This window comes from Perca flavescens, chromosome 23, assembly GCF_004354835.1.
Source record: "Perca flavescens isolate YP-PL-M2 chromosome 23, PFLA_1.0, whole genome shotgun sequence".
NCBI lineage: Eukaryota > Metazoa > Chordata > Actinopteri > Perciformes > Percidae > Perca > Perca flavescens.
Genome location: NC_041353.1, coordinates 6,196,581 through 6,219,883, shown reverse-complemented (window position 1 = coordinate 6,219,883; position 23,303 = coordinate 6,196,581). Strand labels below are relative to the sequence as shown.

Genomic DNA, 23,303 nt, shown 5'->3' with positions numbered 1-23,303 from the left:
TATCAATCTAGCCGTTAGCTAACGGTTAGCGTTACATGAATTAAACTGGGGCTGTGCTTGTGTCAGTTTCTGAATTTGTAAAAAAAAATTAGACGTATCATGATGTGGCAAGTGAAATGTGGTTGGTGAGAAGCTACAGAGAAATTAACCCTGATTCAGGTTAAGTTAGCAGTGGCTACAGAAAGATACACATTCTCATGTTGTCACTTTTAAACCAATGCAGTTGGCCTAATGTTAATGGGAATTAGTTTTGCTAACAAATTCAGAGAGAGACATACTACTTATTACTCAACACAGTAGGCAACATCCTGGCTTTGGAATTCCCCTTATTGTTCTCCATAGTGATAATGTAAGTCAAAGTGAAGTCTGCACGGAGCCCCTGGAAAATAGCCTCGGGAGACAACTTGTTTTGGTGGAACGTGTACGTTCAAAATTTGTTTTAGTCGCTCGAGAGAAAACTAGCAGTCTCATTTAACCCTGCAGAGATCTGAGGAGCAGTTTACCATAGTCCTCATAAATGCAACGGAGTGCACAAAGAAAGCGAAAGGAAACGGACATTGGCGAAAAGACATGCATCCGGCTGAATTTCCTTCAGCACCGGAGCAATCCCAGAAGTGGAATGTCATGGATATAGACTAAGGGACCCCAATTTGTGTCAGTTTCGGGATCCTTGACCTGAAAAGGTTTAAGAAACACTGATCTAAGGGACACATGGATGGTTTTGTCTATTGTTTTTTTCACATATATTATCCCCTTCCACAAACCATCAGCATATCTGCAGTTGTGCATCATGGTATTATTTTTATATATTTTACAACCTCATAAAAATGATGCCACAATGTTATCCTCCGTAGCCAAATTGTCTATTCAAGAATGGTACTCTGTGTGGTTCTTTCTCATTTTTTATTGGGAAAATGTCCTGAAAGAGCATTTGCTGTGGTTAAATATTGACTGAGTCTTGGTTGTTGGAAAACTCAAATTTTTGTTATTTCAACACACTGTGTCACCTTATTCCTTAAACCAGTTACTCCCTAAACTACAGGAACGCTGTAATTTAATGACACCAGCATGGTCACTGTTTTAGTTTCACATAAATAGCCGTCTTTGACTGATCGTGTGACTGAAGTCATGTTAAGGGGAAATGATACCACATACACCAAATTTCCCTTGGTTACTAGAGATTTGATGTCAACTGACTGCACTACTGCTCTCCAAATAAAGAAATACTTGGAAGAAAAAGAAGTGGCTCAAGTTGCCTGGTTTTCTGTTTAAATGCTGTGTAGTGCAGTACTATTAAATATGTGTAGTATTACTGATTATGAGGGGCTGCTGTAACCCACATGTCCCCCAAGCGTTGTGGTTTGTCTGTTAGATGGGTAGGCAGTTTGTGGTGGCATTGGCCTTGTAGAAGACCTGTTGCATTTAACATTTCCTTAGAATGAACTCCTTAGAAAGGATGAAAAACTGAGCTTCCTGTCTCCATCTCCACTCTCTCAGTATATGTGATGAGGGATGCTACACATAAAGCTAAGGTTTAAGTATAGTTAGAAACAAAACAGACAGCAGTCTAAAAAAACACAGACATTTTATTATGCAGGATTCACAATGAAGAGGACAATGAAAACTACAGTATGCAGCTGATCTAAGTACCTGATCCAAATTATAGTATCTATAAAACTCGTGAGGTACATAAAGAAAACACGTAAACAAAAACCTGCTACACATCACCATCATAACAGATCTACATCCAACTGACAGTACCGTATATCGACAGAATTACATTACATTTATTTACATGACCAAGGGTTCTTTAATTATATTTTAACATCTGTACCCAACATGGAGGCAAAATACTCATTAAGCTATGGAATAGGGCAGGAAATAAAACAATAACAGGACAATAGCTCGAATTTGGTGTAACCAAATTTCTCAGTTTACTTTGCTTGAAGAAGTAAACTTCATAAAGTATTATGAGGCACCATACGTTCAACACATTCAGTCTATTAATAAACACACCCTGATAAGCACAAAGGCAAGTTAAGGGGGTTGAATACTTTAAGGTGGAGTTCTATAGGTAATTATATGCCACTACTTAAGACTAATTATATCTCAGGCATTGTAACAGACTGTTCATTTTTATATCTTGGTATATGTTCTTTGCCTCTTTGTCTCAGCAGTTTTTGTTGTTTGTTTTTAAAAGATTTTTGTGGGTATCTTTTATATTTCAAATTTAGAGACAGAAAAGACATGCAACAAAGATCCCTTCACAGTTGTGCTCTATGTGCCTTACACCCAGGATGCCCCCTTAGTGGTTATCATCACGTTTACGGATACAGTTAAGTTTTGTGACATTCATGGTCTAAAGTCTCTGCAGTTTGTTTCAGTTACAGTAAGTGCTGTTTGTGTCTGAGCGGCTTGCTTGTAAGGTAGTAAGGTTGTTGGTCCCGTTGTCAGCGTGCTGCGTTGCGAGCCATCCCCGAGTTGACAAAGGAGAAGTTTCTGAACATCGTCTGGTCAACGCTGTTGATGAGCGTCCGGTCGGCACACGAGAGCCGGGGCTTCTCGTTGATAAACTCTTTGTCAAAGTTACTGCAGTCACTGGGCGACGTCTGCGAGGGTGGAAGAGGAAATGTGTCAATACACACAGTGATACGTACAATACACTACTGATTCACTACTGATAATATTTCACAATGTCTTGTGAAATATTATTTTCCTCCACAATAAATAGAAGTATGTCGTCATACCATGAATTTAATTAAACATGTTCGTCACACGTAAAACAACTTTGGTGAACATTAGGTTAACATGTTGATTAACCTGCCAATGATTGTCTCCGTCGCTTTGGTCTTTAAAAAGTCAGAAAATAGTGAAAAGTGTCCATCATAATAACCCAGAAATCCAAGGTGATGTTTTCAAATGTCTTTTTTTGTCCGACCAACTGTCCAAAACTAAAAAGATATTCAGTTTAGAATCACATAAGACAGAGAGAAGCTTTGGATATAGGATCTTTTTGTTTTTGCATTTTTGCTCAAAAAGGACTCAAATTGATTATTAAAATAGTTAGTTGACTAATCCTTTCAGCTCTCCTAACATTAGACTCAAACCATGCATGGTAGTTGAACAACATAGAAAGGAGTGCTTTCATAATGTATAATGAAATTCAAATTGCCACAACATTCATTCAAATCGCAAGTGTGCACTTAATAGATTTTTTTACACTGGGATGTATTCGATAAAGTAGGTAAATATCTTCAGCTAACATACACCGTAGAAGAAAATTTGGCCTTATAAATTTGAATGAAAAGTGAGCCCCTTGAACTGTGAATGTACTTACTAATATTGGCGTGAAGGGCGGCGCCACCTTCCGTTGTTCCAGGGAGGTCCAGTCAGTGCTGCTGAAGAAATTGTGCTGTCTGATGTTTCCCTTCACTCCCAGGCGCTCCTCGGGCTCCCTCACGAACAGCTGCAGCACAAACCCAACTGAGGTTACACCCTTTACAAATGACGCAGGCAGTCAAAGTAGAGTTAAAAAGTAAACAATCTTTTGGTGCTTCTTCTAAATGTTGTATTATTATTTAGTCCACATTGTTGGAGCTAAACACGTATTGGTGTGGGTTTCTCATTTCCCAGAAATCAACTGTCAAACGGTGTAGCTGGGACTGACATGATGAAGTTCAAGTATTGTGTATTATTCCGTGATAGCTTTAAAGAGTTACAGTTTGTAGTCGTTTAAACTTGAAGGTCAACCTGTACTTTTGAGCCATGGGATTCCTCCTGAGATTTTCTTTCTTTCCCTCTCATTTGTTTTCTTTGTTCATTTTAAGCAACACTATGTAACTATTAGCTGCAGCTGTAGTTCCAATGAGACAACCTATAGGGCTAAAAGTTACATAGTGTTGCTTTAACAGGGACAGTGCATATTGATAAACATTGCTGTAAATGTGCCAAAGTTTTCCAAGAAGCTTTTTTTTTTTTTTTTTTTTTTATTGAAATGAGGGATGTTAATAGACATATTATTGATCAAAGGATCTGTGTGGTTAATGTCAATGTAAGCCTCGCATTTAGTTGATCAATGTAAATAACAGTTATTGAAATCTGCTACAAACGTTTGTCTACCTAACTAACCAGTTCTTATTTAGTTTAAACCACAACAACTGAATTGTAAGAGTAGAGTGTAATTACTTCAGTACCCCCAATACAACCATTAAAACACACACTCGCGCACACCCAACACACACAGTGTCAGACCTCAATCAGAATGTTCTTGGCGTCTTTGGTGAGCCAGCGGGGATAAACGGGGTTGTCAGTTCGTATGGATTGAAACAGCTCCTCTTCATCGCGGCCGTGGAACGGAGACTGACCGATCAGCATCTCGTACAGCAGCACTCCAAACGACCACCAGTCCACTGAGCTGTTGTACTTCTGACCCAGCAGGATCTGATACACAATTACAACCCACATACTGTTAAAAACTACAGTGTAGCTTTTCTAAATTTTCCTTTCGATAACAATATGCAGTCTGATATCCATTGCTGATTTACTGATGAAGTTATATTAAAAGAATCTGTTCCAAGTTGGATAAAACGTTTACGTTTTTTTCTGAAGTTATCTTTAAAAAAGATCACAATTTCAGGGAGTTGGACTGAATTTCTATTTCATTGATTGGCCAGGTAGGTTTGATTAGACATACAGGGAATTTGCCTTAGTGCTACTGTTTTGGTGCAAAATGGTAAAAAAAAAAAAAACAGTAAGACAACTGCACATTAATATGAAATAGAATTTTACAATTAAATTTACAAAAAGTAAAATCTTGGTTTACACAACCTCTAAAACTTCCAGATGTAGATTGGGATTAATGATTATTATTTCTAGATTAGGAAAAAAAAATTGTGTATAGGGAATGGTGATGAATTATTTTGGACACCGCCTTTGTCACAACTTATGCTATCTATGGTTGAGATTAGTTACCACTAAAGGTACATTTTGCAGTATTGGTTTACCCATTAATCTAGATCATCTAGTTCCCATGACTACATGGTGCGTGTGCTCACCTCTGGAGCGATGTAGTCGGGTGTCCCACAGAAGGTGGAGGTGCGTGACTCGTCCTGCATGTTCTCCTTACACATGCCAAAGTCCGCTATCTTGATGTGACCCTCAGAGTCCAGCAGCACATTATCCAGCTTCAGATCCCTACAGAGGAACAGGAGCACGTAAGCACGGACAGTTCTTAGTTTTGGCCTCTTGTGTTTTGTTCACCATCAGTTTCAGTTCTGTTTCTGGTTTATGCTGAGACTCTACCTGTAAATGATTCCTTTAGAGTGCAGGAACTGGAGCCCACAGATGATCTCAGCTGCATAGAAGCTGCAGGGAGAGAGAAAAAAAACATGGTGTGTTACTTTTGTCTTTCCTCCTGCTTATTTCATTTACATCACTACCAACTGACTCCAGCCAAGAAGTACAAGGAAAGTAAAGCATCCAACCCAGACAGTGCAAAGTTACAGTTGTGCATCTTAACAGACCGGTGTTCAGCATATTAGATGTTGTGCCTTTTGACGGGATACATACGTGGCTCTGTGCAAGTCAAACTTGTGGCAGTTCTGGATGTGGAACATGAGATCCCCTCCATTCAGATACTCCATCACGAAGAACAGGTTCTCCTGGACATATGAAATGCAGAGAGCGTTGGAGTTGTAGCTGAGGATGGTTGGAGCGAATATTCAACTATACGTGGATTGTTGTTACCTTGGTCTGGAAGGTGCAGTGAAGGTGCGTGAGGAAAGGGTTTTCCCAGGCAAGAGAGAGGACCCTCCTCTCCACCATGGTGCACTCGACATCATCGTCCATCAGCACCACGTCCTTTTTTAGAGCCTTCACTGCGTAAAAGTGCCCGCTTTTTTTCAGCTCGGCCAAAAACACCTGGAAATGCAGCAAGAACATTTAAAAACTGCTGCGGCTGGACAGTTCCTATTTTCTTCCTTTTCCACCCACTTCTAAGCCCCCCTCTCCCCCCTTGTCATGCTGATGCATGATGCAAGAATAACAAGAAGTCAGTGGTTTTCTGTGGAAAGTGGCAGCAGAAAGAAGTGTTGACCACAAGAGTCATATTGTGCTGTATGAAAACTATGTTGACATAAATGACTAGAATATCACTGGTGACTAACCTGGAAAAAGTCTAAATGTGTTGTCTGTTATTTCTAAGAACTACAAAAAAAGTCATAGCTCGAAAAAATAAAGAATGTTGAAATAATCTGCATGTATTTTCATTTTTTTGCAGGAACACTTGCTACATCCAATTGTCCCTTTGCCCTTTACTTATGTGAATAACTAACCTAGTTGGACCTTTTTGTGCTTTTCTTCTTTGAATCAGATAATCTCCTGTACCTTGCCGAAGCTGCCTTTCCCGAGCATCTTGTGCAGGACGAAGTCATCAACGGTGAATTTGGGTTGGTGCTCCTTCCTGGGAACAGCGTACAGAGGCTCTTCTCTCGGCGCCTCTTCTGTCAGCGCCTCAGTAATCGACCTGCCGACGTCAGTCGGTCCATCCCACGACACACCCTGATAGTCTTCAGGTCAGGAAGCAGGAATGGGGAAACAAATGCATGATAATAAAAAAAAAACTATCAAGAAGAAATGGCTTGATGAGAGTGGAGATTTCAGAGGTTGTGTACCTTTGTTTGCAGGTGTAGCTGTGGCTGGTACAGCCGTTACTAACCCAGACGGAGTTCGGACCACGCCCGGCTGGCCAACACCTACTGGACCTTCTCGACCAATGATTTCACTTTCTCTGGTGCTTCTGGCCTGACAAAAGGTAGGACCAGCATCGGCCTGAATTTCATTTTGTTGACAATTTAAAAGTCAAACACTTCAGTGGAAAAACCTCTAAAAAAACACATTCACACCATTTTGAGACAACAATCAGCAGGAAACAGAAACAGAAGACCTTAACAGCACACCTTAAAACCCTCTTAAACTTTTAATGCATGAACCAGGACATACCATACATTAGTGAATATTAATACAAAAAAATATTTTAGGTGTCTTAGCAGCTTCTGGGCAGGTTTACTGAGGTGGGAGTTGATGGAAAAGAAATGTACACCTCTAAACATTTTGAAAGATCTGAGGATTGGTTTGTCTGACCTGCTGTTTACTCTCGATCATGGCCAGAGCTTCAGCCATCAGTTTTTGGTTGACCCCACAGAGGTTGGCTACTTTCTTCTGGCATTTATGATGGACGTTCATGCTACATTCTGCACAGAAAACACTGCATTACCACCATGTTATAAACCTGTGTGACATGCTTTTGAGAACATTTTTCTATCCATCTCCACATATTTCACACAATGCGTAATGCAACAATGCTTTGAAAAGGGGACGTTAAAGCTATAGTGTGTAGTTTCTGACAACAAAACTGTCGGCGCGTCCACATGATACAAGCCAAGGAGGACACGGAGGATTAAAAAAACATGATGGACTCTTCAGAAGAGGTCATACCGAGTAGTACATACCGGCCAAATCGCATTCGCCCAAATACGGTACATAAAACAATATACTTTGCGCTTCAGTTCAAAAGTGTACAAAATCGTATTGCATAGTTTGCCTTACAACTATGACACATGTAAATTTTACATTGTTATACAAAGAGGAAATGTTCACAGGCCAACTACAGTAGACACTGGGCCAGTATACCCTTACCAGGTCAATCATTTTATTTTATGTTTTTTTCTAATTCTTATTCTTACTCTAATCTTTTTAGCAGAACCACCTGCAGCTACCTTAAATTATTAGTGTGTAAGCTCAACCATACTGTCATAGAACACAGCAACCTACAGAAACAACATTTGTGAACTTTTCATGGAAAGTTTCTTTTAGGCTCGCTGTGTTGAAGTAGTGTCATCACTTGCGTTAACTTAAATCAAGACAGTGTGTACGAGGTGCAACGCTAACCCTACAAGTCCAGTTTTTAACCCAACAAGATGCATAAAACCACAGAAATCATAAAACTCCCGCCTCTCACCCTCACATTTGAGCCCCTGCTTGGCGAGCCCCCACAGCAGAGTACCGCAGTGTTCACAGAAAGTGGGACTTTTGTAGTTGTAGACCTTAAACCTGTGGGGCATGTCGATCTTGAAGCGCTCCTTGTGGATCTGCAGCACACATAACATCATACAGCTTATCATGGAGGCCCTAGTACATGTTAAGCCTTGCAAATCAGGCCTGCCAGACCTTGGGACAGAAGCAAACAAGGCCAAAAGCAGCAGCAGTAGTAGAAACACTTCCTGTATTCAAACAGCGGGTGGCAGATCTGTCCTTTTATAATGCATTACAACATCAAGTTTTGCCTTCACTTTTGGTTTCATGCATATGAACTCAGCAGGCATGCGGCTGAGGAGGAAGTGAAACGAGCAAGATAAAAGCAGCAAATGAGACGAGACAAGCCTGGTGTATTGATACCTCTACGTGAGGTGACTACTTCATTAGTAAGCAGTATAACCACAACTTTACAAATCTCTTACACATACTGTATCAGCAGATTTAACAGTGATTGCTCAGAAGGAATGACGCGCTTTCGTAAAGCATTTACGCAGCACAATGAGTGACTGGAAATCCGTGTCAGGCAGATACTCACCATTGTTTCTTTGCTGTTAATGGCTGAACCCGTGCATTTAGCGATTACTTTGTCTATGCATTTTTTGTGAATGGCTGCGTTGCACTCTAAAAGACACAAATACAACCAAGTAAGACACATGGCAGAGATGTAAAGCAGGCATCATTCAAACTTCGAGAAGGTCAGTGGAAAATCTGACACTCACGTCTGCACTGGTAACCCTGCTTGTTAAGACCCCTGTGGCGGATAAAAGCGGATTAAAATGACTAATATTATAATGCAGAAAATGGTAATTTGGTGGTCTGTGATATCCCAGTTTGTTGTGTACCAGACAAACTCTTTGCAGACGGAGCAGAAGGTCGGTTGAGGGAAGAACGTGGCGCTGAACTCGTGACATTTGACAACGTGAACTTTAGCCTGTTTGATGGCCCCTCGCCGCTGATGGAGGGCGAACAGACCCTCCCTCTCTGGTTCGGACTCTGGGTCTCCCTCAGTATGACCTGCAGCATCTGAAACACATCATACAACCTTTTATTGAAAGAACAATACATGAAAAAGACAAATTGTTGATGAGCGATTCCTTAATGCCGGAAAGATGTCACACCTAGAGTTCGCACATTTTGTGGCTCAAGAAGTGTTTCTACATCAGTTTCATTATGTCTCTATCAGCTCATATGGATGAGTCAGTCTTCTCTCTAATTGTTGCAGTTTAACAGAGACTGTGTCAAGTATATCATTGGAACTTTTGTACTAAGCACCTTCCCCAAAATGTTATACTATTCCTTTTAAAAAAAAAAAAAAAAAAGAAGCATAATATCTGTTTTGAAAGGCGTCTGTGTACTGCTGAATCATTTGGTTAGAACACAGGAAGACAATTTATTATGTGTTTGTATGTAGTTCAGGAGGAAGTTCCACAGATTAAATTGTCACAGTGCACCAGACGCTATGCCACCTGTTGTTTCCAACTTCTATATATAGAAACATGAGATGGCTTCTTCCTTTTTGGTTCTCAGTGACTTCTCAGGCCTTGGCATGGTGTTAATTTCAGGAAAGCCCCAGTGAAAGGGATCTAACACAAAGCACACGCACATCCACAAGGCATTGTGTGTCATCCACAAGGCATTGTGTGTCATTAAAACTAACAAGACAAGACTAATGCAAACAATTTGGATTGATGGTCAGTATTTTATGATCACATTCACTATATGTATACAGTATTGGTTGTTTTCAAACCTAAAAATCTAAAATATTCCCTCAAAAAATCACCGAACTGTCACAGTTCACAAAGTAAAAAGTACTGTAAAAAAGTTTTGCTGTTCTCTACCTTGACTTAGTATAATAGTGATTCAACATACTGTATATTTTTACATTAAAATAACTGACTTTTGTCAAAGAATATTGTACGGTGCACAGGAAATGACTCACTTCCTTGTTTCCGGTGGCAGCAATAATTAGTTTTGAATAAATTAAAAAAAGTTATGCAAATGATTTCTGTGACAGTGCTAAGCATTTAAGGTGAAGAAAATGTTTCCTTTTTGAGTAGACTTTACAACCTTGTAACTTCAGATCATAAAGATTACCATCTCTAATTTTCACTTTCAGTTTAACAGATTTTGTTTTGGGCAATTCATTTGGTCTCAGTTTCAGTTAAGGACTTTTTTTTTTTTTTTTCTTCATTTGATGGCAAAACCCTATGTGTTTCAGCATATTGTAGTTGTTCATGGAGGAGGAGCAGGTGGAGTAACACAGGTTTGAACCACTCACCACTCTTCTCCAGATAGTATCTGGCCTCCATCAGCAGGCGGCCCTGTGGCTTCAGCTCCAGCTGAGACAAAAAAGAAAAACAGAGAAATAATTTACCAAAGAAATTTGTGAGAAAAAAACATTGAGAATGAAAAGGGAAGGATGTGGATTCAAAATATACCCAAACATATTTGATTTGATCGTTTGATTCTTAGTTTGGTATAAGAGGCAGTTGGCATGAAGCCTCTGGTGTCACCCAAAGCAAAGTCTTTCCAGGAAAAGAAATTATCTGGTGCACAAGAAGAGAACAGTGTCTAATTTCTGACTAGGTAAAAATAACTTGAGGAAGAACTAGGTAATTGGCATGAGCAGTGGTGGCCTCCATAACATGGATATAATCTAGATGTAACTCAGGCTAAAGTGGGATGAAAAATATGACAAGATGTAAAACTGAACATCTGTATGGGGGTCCGGGGCCCTCCTTCTCCAAATATGTATTTTTGCTCTCATAATGGTGTACAATAGAGAGATGACAAGAAATGAAGGCATGTAAATAAAGCCTTCTGCTGTTTTATGGGACGGAAACAGAGGGAGATGCATGTAGGATGCATAGGGTGCATGTACAGTTTTTATTTTTAATTAAAGCTATTGTGGGTAACCTTTTACAAGAAGTCAAAGAAACATTATTGCTAATAATAATATAATTAATAATTCCTGCTAATATTGTTCATTCAATATGACAAATTTCACTCTGAAGGCAATGAGTTTGATGTTCTGATAATTACTTTCATGACTTGTTTTGTCTAAATGTTACCAGATTATTGATTTTGATATATCAGATGTGGATTTCTAGTTTTGGCATCTCATAACGCAACAAGCTTTGTTTTCTCTTGATCACAATAACATTATTTTATTGTGATTAGATAAAAACATAAACAATTCTGGAATACAGTTTCAGTTTCATAAGATTCTGGAGAAGCAGGAGAAGCACGGGTGTAGATAATAAGTGATGTCATGTTATTATTAAACCTGTCATTTTCCTGCTATTACAAGCTAAAATATCTCCAGGAAAAAAAGCTTGTTGGTTTAATTTTTTTAATGACTAAAAGGAGGATTGCCACAACATTTGCTCTTTTGACCTGAAAGTGAGTCAGCCCATCTGGATTTTTTTTTTGCCGAAGTAGCCAAACAGCTGGTCCGAGAGTACAAACGCACACCCCCGTGACCCATCCCACTGTACTAACCCAGATCTCCAGCTTGCCATTCTCCTTCTTGCATCGCGTTGCCAGTGAGTCCAGAGCCACCGTGGCCTCAGACTTGAGCTCTGCCGTGCGGTCCTTCACCATCACGTGCATGATGCGACCACGGTGGACGTGGGCATCAAACGTGGTGCTCCATGGCGGGTACATGGTGGGTTTCTTCTGCTTGTGCACTTGGCCCTTTTCTGGAATAACAAAAAGCAATAAAGAGAAAAAACACTTCTTTATTGGCAGGCTCTTTACTCTGACCCCTTCTTAGCAACAGACAGGAAATAAGATTAAAAACAAACGCTACACTGAGTGATTTTTGACTTTGACTTCAATACCTTGAAATCCTGTGTCAGCAAATTATACATCTTAGTGTTACTGGCATGGTAGATGCTGTGACAAGATGCAGTTCAACATTTTCTTGACAGACCCTTACATAATGAGTGTGTATGTTCTTGATTTCTAAATGCTATTACGAGGAAGTGGGGGAAGGAAGTGCCAGTGACAACTGACCAATGGCTGATAATCATAGAAGAAATCTTCTTAATGGAAAAACCTATAACCCGTATCTTGAGACTACAAGAAGCACAACTGGAAGAAAAATCAACATAATGCAAGGCTCAAAAAGATGACAACAGGACTTTAAATGATGAAAACTGTTACAGTAGTTTTTATTTATTTAAGATTTTTTTTAGGGCTTGTCTTTTTTGGGGGGGCTTTTCCCTGTTATTATTTGATAGTAACAGTGAATAGACAGAGAAAGGGGGGAGAGAGAGAGAGAAATACATGCGCAGCAATTGGCCGCTGCAAAGGACTCAGCCTACATGGGGCGCACACTCTACTGGGTGAGCTAGAGGCCGCCCCCAGTTACTGACATTGTTTAACTCTGCAAATCTTTTGCCAATAAAGACTTAAGTGGAAAAACATCATCATTTTGCCAGAATTACTTGAGAACTATAGAGAACTTAATGTGTCCACCACTAAAAATAGTCCCCAAAAAACACGGTTTTGACTCCTGTTTCCACTATATTGAGGAACAGAGGCGTCCAAATGAATCGATGCACCATTGCGGCCAGGTAGCCTTCCTGTAAAAGCTTTTTTTCAGGCTTCTGATTGACCAACATTTTCTTTTCTTTGTGTGACTGACCAACATGGCTTTAGGGTTAGGGTTACATTGCAGCCTGTTGGTTTGGCATGCTCTTGACAGTGCTTCAATGTATTTTTGTGTTTTCATTTGGACAGTTTTTTTTTAAAACAGTGTTTGTGTGGACGGGAGCTGTTTTGGAAAACAAAGGAGGGAAAGCCCCATTTACAAAAATACCCGTGTATGTGTAGACCAGATATAAGTAATGTCTTCTATAAAGCTGCTGATTTAGGAAACTATTAAGCATTCTTAAAGATGAAAATATGAATTAATTAGTCATATTCACAGGGTAAGAAAGCATTGAGAAACCTTTTCTGGGATTTGTTGACAATAACAAAAGTATAGATTATCACCAGCCTTATCCTTTTAAGGATTTAATTTTCATTTAACATGGAAGATGGAGAAGATTTCCAGGAATTAATCTGTGAAAAAAGGATGAATGTATAGTGTGTTACTCTCAGGGGATTACAGTCCCAACTATCATTTATAAGAGTGAAATCTGTGACTTCTTTACATCAAAATATGGTAATCTTATGTGCAAGTGTCGTTAGATGTTATAACTTTACAGTCCTATTCTCCTCTGTTGCCATGGGTAGCACATTAATTTGCATTGCATGATGTTTGATATACCGTCTGAACATTTCACCACCTGGCCAGAAGACCTTTATGATTATCGCCTCTCAGCGTTGAGAGATTTCCGACACTGCTGGCCTTTTTATAGTTGACATCTGCTGATGTTTCTCTGCAATAACATCCCATATATCCACTTACATAACAGCCACATGCCATGCTGCTGCCTCAACGCTAAAGCCCACTAAGCTTTTTACTCTCAAAGTGATCTGCGGCCTACAGCAGCTACATAGGTACATTTAGCATAAAAAGGCATCCCTTAATAACAACTTTAGCTGACGCTTGTTGTAGTTAAACACTACTATGTTTGATACCTACAGTACATTTATAAATGGCATTTTATGCTTATATTCTTTCCTAGACTAAACATTTACTTGATTAATAAAAGCTTACTTTATATAAATCAAAAATGAGAAAGTAAAATATTTATAGCCCTAACAACTGTAACTTCATTGTACCGGAATAGACAGGCAGACAGGCGGAGAGAAGTTAACTCGGCTTCCTATGAGATGAGCTGGTGCTTTTGGCCAATCATGAAGCTTACTTTATATTTGAAAACAGAAGGAGGGCCTTTTAATGCTGCAGTTCTGTATACCATTGGGGTTAGCTGAATCGAAAAAAGACTAGAAGTGCCTAAACACTCAACTTTGTAGAGGACTTTAAAAGAAAAGCTGTTCATTGAAGCTTTCCATCACTTTTATGTGAAGATGAAATCAGCTGCGGTGAGACAGAGTGCCTGATAGGAGCCTTTTTTTTTTTTTTTTTTTTTTTTGGCCAGCCTGGGAGTTTCTCATAATCAGCTCTTATTTTCACAAACGTGTCCTCCAAAAACGGTGAATTGAGCAGTGGAATGTAATTAAGTTCATTTACTCAGTACTGTACTTCAATTTTTTATCTGAGGTAAAGTGAAATGAAACTAAAAGACATTGTCCCTCCAGTATAGTGTACATGAAATACACATGGCCTCTCTCTGCAGCGTCTTATAGGACCAGTCTTGTGGTTTTACAGAGGAAAAGAAACATCAGAGCCCTCCTCTTTCCTCTCAGTGACACACTGTTTTTAGCTCTATCCTGCACTCATATTCACCAGCGGTTAAAGATAGCCGAATGCAGAACAAGGATATCGGCTTTGTGTCTGTTATCACACTGGAAAGTTTCCCAAAATTGTGACATTGAACATGAATCAACAACTGCAATGAAGATCTTAGAAATGAAGGATATGTATGGACCTGCCTGCATTTACAGTGCTACCTTTATCGGTTATTGAAATCTTAAACACGTCTATCGTCATCTAACTATATAGGAGCCTGCCATACTATACCTCAGCTCTCCTAGTGTTACAGTATATATATTCTTAGCCTTAGTCGTCCTATAAGCTACTACAACTATCTGATTCAAAAAATAAAGATAATCTATAAGACTCCTGTTCTACTTTACTTTTTACTACATTTTGCACTGTAATCTGTAGTCTAAAAATAATGATACTATTTCTACATTTCTAGATTTATTCCAACCACTTTACTGAACATAAAATGCATCACTTCCCGAGTGGCAGAGGAATTAATAATTTTGAACAAATGGTGCTTACAGGAGCAAATGTTCTCAAAATATTTGCGGACTAATTTTCTGTCAACCCGACTGAGTTATCGACAAAACGCTTTAGCTGTAAATAATGTAGGCTCGACTAATTTTAGGATAAAGTCTTCCCTTAGACAGCCAGGGGGCTTACTCTATTGATCAATTTCCACAAATTCCACTATAAAAATCTAGGTAATCCATTATCAGCACATTACAATTGGAGAACTCTGACTAGACCATAACTGATTCTCAATAGAAGGTCTACAAATGCTGAGATATTGATCTAACTCTGGTTACAACAATTATTCGATAAACCAAATAGTCTAAGACTGAAAAGTCGTTTGTCAAGCAAAAACAAAATATATTCCAAATATTCTCTGGTTTCCAGCTTCTCAAATGTTTGCATTTGCTGTTTTTGTTTTATACCATTGTAATGCATTTTTTTTCTAACATTATTATAGACCAAATCACAAGAACCACTGATCTAACTACAGTCACTAACCTGTGTCGATGGCCTCCTTCATGTAAACAGCACAGTACGTGTTCAGCACCTCTTGATGGTAAGCCAGACCGGGATCCATCTCAAAGCTGGAGAACCCAATCCGTAGGAACGGAGACATGGCTGCAGGTTTTTACTCTCTGACCTCCGCGCAAATATCCAAACAATCTCCAGGAAACCTTTGCGACGATGCCGTCTTAGCAAAGCAGCTTCAAGAGATAAGATTTCTCAGATTTTGGGAGACAGCTTCGGTGTCGCTGTCAACCACCTTTCCTCCACCGCAGCACACGTCGACTGCCCCTTTTCCTCCAGAGGAAAGAGAAGTCTGGCAGAGGGGGAGGTTTGCCGTTTTCCACCCTTGACGCTTTAAACGACCTGTGAGAGGAAGAGACCGAGACAAAGAAAGAAAGAGAGAGAGATATTTCATCACCCTCACCAGTGACACCGTAACCACAAGAGCCGGCTGTGAGCAAGTTTCCCTGCAAAACTGTCTGCTCCAGCTGGCTGTCAAAGCAGAGTTTTAAACTAAATCAGCAACTAAACATCTCCTCACATGGAGACCAAAAACAAATCTAATCAACAATGTCTGTTCTGCAGGGACAGGAAAATGTTTGTTGTTCACACCTAAAAGCCCAAAGCGAGACAACAAACCAGCCCTTTTAACCTGAATGCAGCTAGAATAAAAGCACCCATACCTTCATGACCTGTAAACAGCAGCTGTCACACTCGGCAGAACCTTTGAGCATCTTTATAAAATAAAACTAATAATAAATCTCAAAAAAAATATCTGTGTGTGTGTGTGATCAACCACAGAATTAACTACAGTAACCACTTGTGTTGCCTCTACTGCAGCTGTTTTGGTGGCAAAGTCTTCGACTTGGTGACGGTCGATGTGATATTTGAGGCCTGCCAGGGAGGTGTGTGTGTGTGTGTGTGTGTGTGTGTGTGTGTGTGTGTGTGTGTGTGTGTGTGTGTGTGTGTGTGTGTGTGTGTGTGTGTGTGTGTGTGTGTGTGTGTGTGTGTGTGTGTGTCAGAGAGGAGGCTAGGAGGTGACTATTAATAGAGCTGAAATACTAAACGCAGATCAGGAATATGCAACCGCATGCGCCTGAGTCCCCAATACTTGTCATGATCGTCATCGTCAGAAGCAGCAAGTCACTTTCTTCTTGTAAACCTCACTGAACCTGAGTCCGTAGTGTCATGGGAATGAATAGAGAGATATAAAGTATAGTAGGTGGATTTTTTTTTTGCCTGGAGTTTGCCAAAAGGCACCTGAAAGACTCTCAGACATGAGAAACAAAATTCTCTGGTTTGATAAGACAAAGATCGAACTCTTTGGCGTGAATGCCAAGCATTATGTTTGGAAGACGCCAGACACCGCTCATCACCTGGCCAATACCATCCCTACAGTGAAGCATGGTGGTGGCAGCATCATGCTGTGGGGATGTTTTTAAGCGGAAGGAGTGGCTTCAGGACAACTCTGTGAATGTCCTAGAGTGGCCCAGCCAGAGCCCAGACTTGAATGCCATTGAACATCTCTGGAGGGATCTAAAAATGGCTGTGCACCGACACTCCCCATCCAACCGGATGGAGCTCAAGAGGTTCTGTAAAGAGGAATGGGCGAAACTGGCCAAAGATGGGTGTGCCAAGCTTGTGGCTTCATATTCCAAAAGACTTGAGGCTGTAATTGCTGCCAAAGGTGCCACAACAAAGTATTGAGCAAAGGCTGTGAATACGTATTCTATTTTCGTTCTTTATTTCTAATAAATTTGCAAACATTTAAAAAAAAAAAACTTTTTTCATATTGTCATTATGGGGTATTGTGTGTAGAATTTTAAGGACAAAAATGAATTGAATCCATTTTGGAATAAGACTAACATAACGAAATGTGGAAAAAGTGAAGCGCTGTGAATACTTTCTGTATGCACTGTATATACCAGCAGGGTTCAACATTGGCAGAATGTAGATTTGCTTGACTCAGCAGCCATAAAAAAAATACTCTCACTTAGCTGAGTGGTAAGTAAGAGAGTATGATAGTGTATTCACTGATACAAAAAGGCTGGCTGATTCCTAATGGCAAGATGGCTAAAGGTTAAGGGGGGTGCATGGCTGCCATCAAGATGTCTTGTATAGTAAACAAGTGAAAAGTCTGTAAGTTAAGATAAAGCTGCATTTTGTACACAGTATGCAACTTATGTGGATAAATCAGAAAGTTTTTTGCAAGTGCCTTAGCTTGCTAAAACATAACTAACATTAGTTTACTAACAGCTAACTTGTCCTCTCTGGTAGACAAAGGGGGCTAAAATAATCGTTTGACATACTTAAATCTCGTGTTTTTTAGCTAGCTACCAGCACTTTGTGGTGTTGTTTTCACCGCAGGTGGGGGGCAGGACTTAAATGCGCTCTGTCTCTATTATAGGATGGAAGTGGGTCATAGTGGGATGTGATTGGCCAGTGTTCAGATGAGAAACAAACCAGTTGGCCAATCATGTGATCTCTTTCTTCTCTGTGGGCCGGTCAGTCAAAGACCAAGGATGTGAATGGCCAGTGTTCATAAAAAAAAAACTGAGTGCAGCATAAGCCTAGCCTGGAAATCCAGGCCCAAATCCGAAAGATTAAAGGTCTGGCATTGAGTAATGCAAATGGCCCAACTCGAGGGGCGGCACCAAGCATGCATTTGAAAATCTCACTGCTCGCAATTGGATAACACTACGACCAATTACAACAAAAACCCCATAAGCTTAGATACCAGCGGAGCTAACTGGTAGATTAAACTGTCGTCATCTGTTTAGCTCGCCTCTGGCCCGCCTATATCAGATACACCGATGTGATTGGTGCAGCTTTGCTACAAGAGCATAGTTAATGAGCATCATTACTCAATGCCAGAGTGACTCGCTGAGCAAATTTCAAATTGTGCTCTTGCGAGAACTCTGGATTTCCAGGGTAGCATAAGCCCATTCAGCTCACACAAATAGACCGGCCCACTGGGAAATCTCCCGTTACTCCCGATGGCCAATCCATTCCTGGTAGATTACCATTATCTCATAGTGTATATAAGTACAGTATATATATACACCTATTTATATAACCGTGCTGATTGTTTGGTCGGTTTCAGTTGTGGTCTGATTGGATTTTTGGATAAGCATGACATGTTATTACTTTTCTGGTAATCGCTTAGTCAACTAATAGTTGCAGCTTTAACTGACTAAATGTTTTAGTTCTAGTAGTTAGAAATATTATAAGCCTTGCACCAGCAGACAGAAATATGATGGCACAGTAGGATAGACGACTGACAATGAAAAAATATTTATCCAAAACGTTTGTTAGTGTTTTTGTTTGTTTTATTATTTAAGCTTTGGCCAGAGCAGCTGTATAACATTTTATTTTCATTTTTCCAGTTGTGAGAATCTATTTCCTATCTGGGTTATTGGTTATCTGTGTGTTGCACGACATATAAAAAAAAAATCAAGCCGTTAGGATTAGGGTCAAGTGTGCATGCTAGCATGGTGAAGTATAGTTAATTTTGTCTTTTTTTCTCCTGTAATGTCCTACATATTCGTAACCAAATCGTTAAAGGTAACAGCATACGGTATGAAACTGAGACACAGCTGTAGACTTGTTTCAGTAAACTGTTTAAAGACTTTGTCTGAACACCATTTTGTCACATTTAATTAAAACAATTAGAATGTGAAGCTGATCATATCAACTAATGAGTTCAACTTAATTAGTACCTAGTACTTTTCTAGTACTGTTCTTAATTTTGGACCAGCCTTTTTGAATTATATCTTGTTTTTTCCCATTTAATTTAACTTATACAAATGTCTTTATGTGCATATATAGTCACAGACTGATATTGATCCTGATATTGAAATTCTCTAAGCCACACGCACTCAAACATTTTGAAATGTGCAGAGCTGCAGCCTCCTGTACAGTTTGAATCTGTTGTATAGCGCTGCGTTCATTGCACAGGAGAAGTACAACTTCCGGTGCCTTAAGGTACGACGATGTAACCACACTTCCTGTCTTTCGGGCGGTTTTTATTTTTCATTTTGAAGCTTCACAGGTGGGGCTGTTGCAAACACCAAGTTGAAAAACAACACCAAACACTTCTCTAAATGTTGAGAAGGTGGGCAGAGAACAGCAAAAAGCTGAAAGTATGTGTAGGTTGATGCATTGTGATGAACTAGATAGAAACCAGTAGCTAACAAAATATGTACTCAATGTAAAAGAGTTAGTACATTGATTAGCATCATCCTTCCTGATTATCCTAATATATTTAAGATTTGATTTAAAGTTTAAAGTACATATTTTTGACACTTTTGAGAATTCACATAGGCTAAGAGTTCAACCTTAACCTAAGAGTTTCCTGTGTGTATTCCTTAAAGAGCTATTTTACGGCTGTGTTTACAGTGTTACTGATGCAACAAACCATTATCAGTGTCACAAAACATTAATAACTTTGATTTAGTTTAGTTGTAGGTCATGTGTACTGTATTAAACAAAAACAGTAATTTGACTTACACAGAACGCAGAGTTGCTGGTCTACCGCTGCCTTGATCGGTTAGTTTGTGTTATGTGACTTTGGTGTTTTAAAGGGTTAGTTCAGATTCACCAAAGTCACACAATAACACAAACAAACTAATCGATCGAGGCAGCGGTGGACCAGCAACTACCGTGTAACTACCGTGTTCTGCGAGATAAAATTACTGTTTTTGTCAAAGGAGTCTGGTGGCTGTGAAGAGAGCATAGCTAACGGCTTCAGTTCCCCCATCCAGTCAGTCTTCAAGGTAAAGTGTTAAAAATATTCTAAATATAGCGTACACTTAAACTGATATAGATTGTTTTGGGTATCTAAAATCCGTGTAGCTGCTGCCCCCCGTCCACAGCAGTAGGTCTACGTTGCTTAGCTTCCGTGTCGGCCGCCATCTACTGTCGCTAATACACTTGACTATGGAGAAGTAGCTCATACAACCCCACTTCAAAAGATTCAAACTATCCCTTTTACGTGCTTGATTAATACTTGTTTCATATGTTTTCATATGTCACATGTTATATAGATGAGGAAAAGACACCAAAATACTGTTTAGCTTTTGAGCTGCTGTGATGTAAAGTATGGAGCCTGTGGTGACGTCCTAATGGGATTACACCACATATGTATGCCCTCTTTCTTCCTCATGAAGTAACTGTCCACTTAATATAAGAGGATTTAGGCAGTACCAACACAGAGGTCATTGTTAAAACAAGCTGCTGATCTTTATTTTGTAAAACAGCAGCTCAAACGCAGTAAATCGGCTGCTGATGCAGTCTAATGTGCTTCTCCGTACAGAAGGACATAAACACAGGATTTTAAAAAAATCAGTTTCAATTTTTGTTTTTTTGTAGTGTGCCAGCTTTGTTGTTTAATATTGAGGCCTAAGAACAGAACAGGAGCTGTCAAATCTCTGTGGTCTCTTGTGGCTGATGATTATGCTTTTCAGTAAAGCCATCAGAGAGAATAAACAGACTTTTATTATATTGTGTTTTTTTTCAGAGCACACTTTTATGTGTGCAGGCATCACGTTGCCATCTGAGGTGGTGGATTCACTTGACTGCAACCACCCATGGCTGTTCAAATGCCACCCCCACCTATCCCCAAGCTCACAGATGGCGATACAGGGAAGGTCAAGTACCAGTAAGACCTTTCACAAAGCTTTCATGAGCGAATTCAAACGAGCCTCCCACCTGAGACTCTCTGTACCCCCCACATCAAAGCGTGTGTATGTGTGCGTGTTTGTGTGTGTGTGTGTGTGTTAAGTTTTTTGAACTAGCCAAGAAAGCAGGGGGGGAGCGGGGGCGCTCCAAGACTGTATCAAAAAAGGCACAAATTTAAGGTATTTCTTACAGTGAAAAGAGGCCATTGAATGAAAAAATGAAGTTCTGTAACTGCAGTGTTTTCCTTCAAAACATGCACCTAAAAAGTAAATACATTTTCTTAAGTACTTGTATATTACGTAAACCTTCTAATTCACAACTATTGAGAGGGAAATATTGCAATTTTTACCACACTACATCTATATTACAGCTATAGTTACTAATCACTTTGCAGACACCTAAAACATACGATCAGTTTACAAAATATAATGTCTTTTAATCGACTACCAACATTTGTTCCCTCTCAAACAGCTACAACATTAAATGCTGCTTACATGCTAGGTTTATTTGCAAGGCTGGAATGTTACCAATTACATCTACTGAAGTAATACTTGCATGTCATTATGGTGTACTTTACTAGAGTATTTCCATTTTACGACACTTCACTCCACTTAATGTACAGTATTTGACAGCTTTTTACAAGTTACAAGTTACTTTGCACAGTCAGATTTTACACACAGATATCTAACCATGTTGTAAAACATAATACATTGTTATTGAATAAAATGATTTCCCTCTCAACCAGCTACAACATTAAAATGCTGCTAACATGCTAGGTTTACTTGTAAGACCGGAATGTAACTAATTACATTTACTCGACTACTATATTTTTGTTCAATTTTGGTATAAATTGGATATACCTGTACTTATGCTTCACTGTATTTAAGAGAGAAATATTGCACTTTTTACTCCACTATAGTACGTTTATTTGTTACTTTGCATATTTTAGGGGTCATTATGCTCCACATTGAGTACATTTAATACTTTAAGTTACATGTAGCTGGTAATACCTCCATTGTTAAATTAAGATTTTGAATGCAGGACTTTTACAGGTATTTGCATTGTGGTACTTTTACTTAAATATATCTGAATAGGTTATCTCTCACAGAGACTGTAGAATAGTAAAGAATAAAAAAAGAGAATCCAATAATGCACAACTTTAGAACACTATTAATACCAATTATTACCTTTCATTATGAATGCGGCGTATTTTACTGATCAAATCAGTGATTTTCAAGCCAGTCATGACTTCTGTTTTTCTAAATTTAGCCAAACGGGCTAATAACAACCATGCACTCTTAAGTTTCAAAGTGAAAGAAAGTACCGAAATAGCGACCACTAAAATGTTTTTTTAAATGTCAAAGAACCTTGCAGCTGCGTTGTTTTTAAGTTCTTAATACAGTGTGAAAGATATGAAATGCATGCCATAGCCAATTGTACGACACCCAAACTCAGCAGGTCATTAATTCGGCACATAGAAAGAATAGTGTAGTTAAAATAAGTTTAAGCTTCGTAAAAACATTGAAAAACAGTCGTACTAACCTGTAAAAGACAAGTGAAGTTTAGTGTTCGCAGACAGACGCTACTCTCCATCCGAGCACTTCTCTTGACAGACCGGAGGGAGCAGAGACGGCATTACCTTGATATCATGAGACGTTCAAGACTGTCGGAATATTGGCGATTCTTGGAACATTTTTTTTTTAATATTATTCAGCGGTTACAATTTCCGACGAGAGTTTAAACGCAACATTGACCTATCCACCCACATACAAAGTGAAACTTATGAAACAACTAAACAAAGAAGTAGGACTTATAGACACATTCAGTGAGCTTAGATAAGGCAAAATCATAACTTAAGTGTTTTTAATACAGTTCTCTATTTAATTTAGTTGTTTTTTACTTATACAACTCAAATACACATATAGCCAATAATACATAAAGAATAATAAGTCATTCATTTTGAAGTAGTGGTAAATCAAAGCAACTTTATGCTGACCGAAATGCGTAGGCTGAAGCTTTAACTTTAAGCCAATACATTTATATTAATTTACTATATTGTTTTATATTTATTTATATTATTGTACAGTTCTCTTTAGATTTATACACTGAAAATTAAAAACAAACAAAATATGTATATAATATATACCCAAAAATAGTAGTATAG

The 23,303-nt window shown here is 39.1% G+C and overlaps 1 protein-coding gene and 1 long non-coding RNA gene across 5 annotated transcripts in view; one reads left to right on the top strand and one right to left on the bottom strand.

Moving 5' to 3' along the window:
* Positions 1 to 23,303, top strand: part of LOC114550436 (uncharacterized) — a 47,844-nt gene that overhangs the window by 231 nt on the left and 24,310 nt on the right. The window contains exons 2-4 of one of the 2 annotated variants that reach the window (XR_003691697.1): positions 6,371 to 6,572; positions 6,684 to 6,811; positions 8,940 to 10,956. This is a non-coding gene — a long non-coding RNA (uncharacterized LOC114550436). Of the gene's footprint in view, positions 1 to 6,370; positions 6,573 to 6,683; positions 6,812 to 8,939; positions 10,957 to 23,303 lie in introns of those variants that run through there. The other variant, XR_003691696.1, reaches the window with a different exon arrangement.
* prkcq (protein kinase C, theta) lies at positions 1,567 to 22,765 on the bottom strand. Of its 3 annotated transcripts, none has more exons than XM_028571220.1 (18): positions 22,682 to 22,765; positions 15,452 to 15,823; positions 11,596 to 11,795; positions 10,373 to 10,433; positions 8,937 to 9,117; positions 8,814 to 8,845; positions 8,630 to 8,715; positions 8,018 to 8,147; positions 7,141 to 7,250; positions 6,672 to 6,828; positions 6,385 to 6,566; positions 5,746 to 5,919; positions 5,569 to 5,660; positions 5,302 to 5,364; positions 5,055 to 5,193; positions 4,252 to 4,440; positions 3,338 to 3,466; positions 1,567 to 2,609 (listed from the first exon to the last, which is right to left on the bottom strand). In XM_028571220.1, exons 2-18 carry the CDS (start codon positions 15,567 to 15,569, stop codon positions 2,451 to 2,453), a joined length of 2,202 nt encoding a protein of 733 aa, XP_028427021.1. In that variant the 5' UTR covers positions 15,570 to 15,823; positions 22,682 to 22,765; the 3' UTR covers positions 1,567 to 2,450. The 3 variants fall into 3 exon arrangements, with proteins under 3 accessions (XP_028427021.1, XP_028427023.1, XP_028427022.1); XM_028571222.1 differs by having other exon boundaries at positions 6,672 to 6,801; XM_028571221.1 differs by lacking the exon at positions 22,682 to 22,765 and adding an exon at positions 16,144 to 16,305.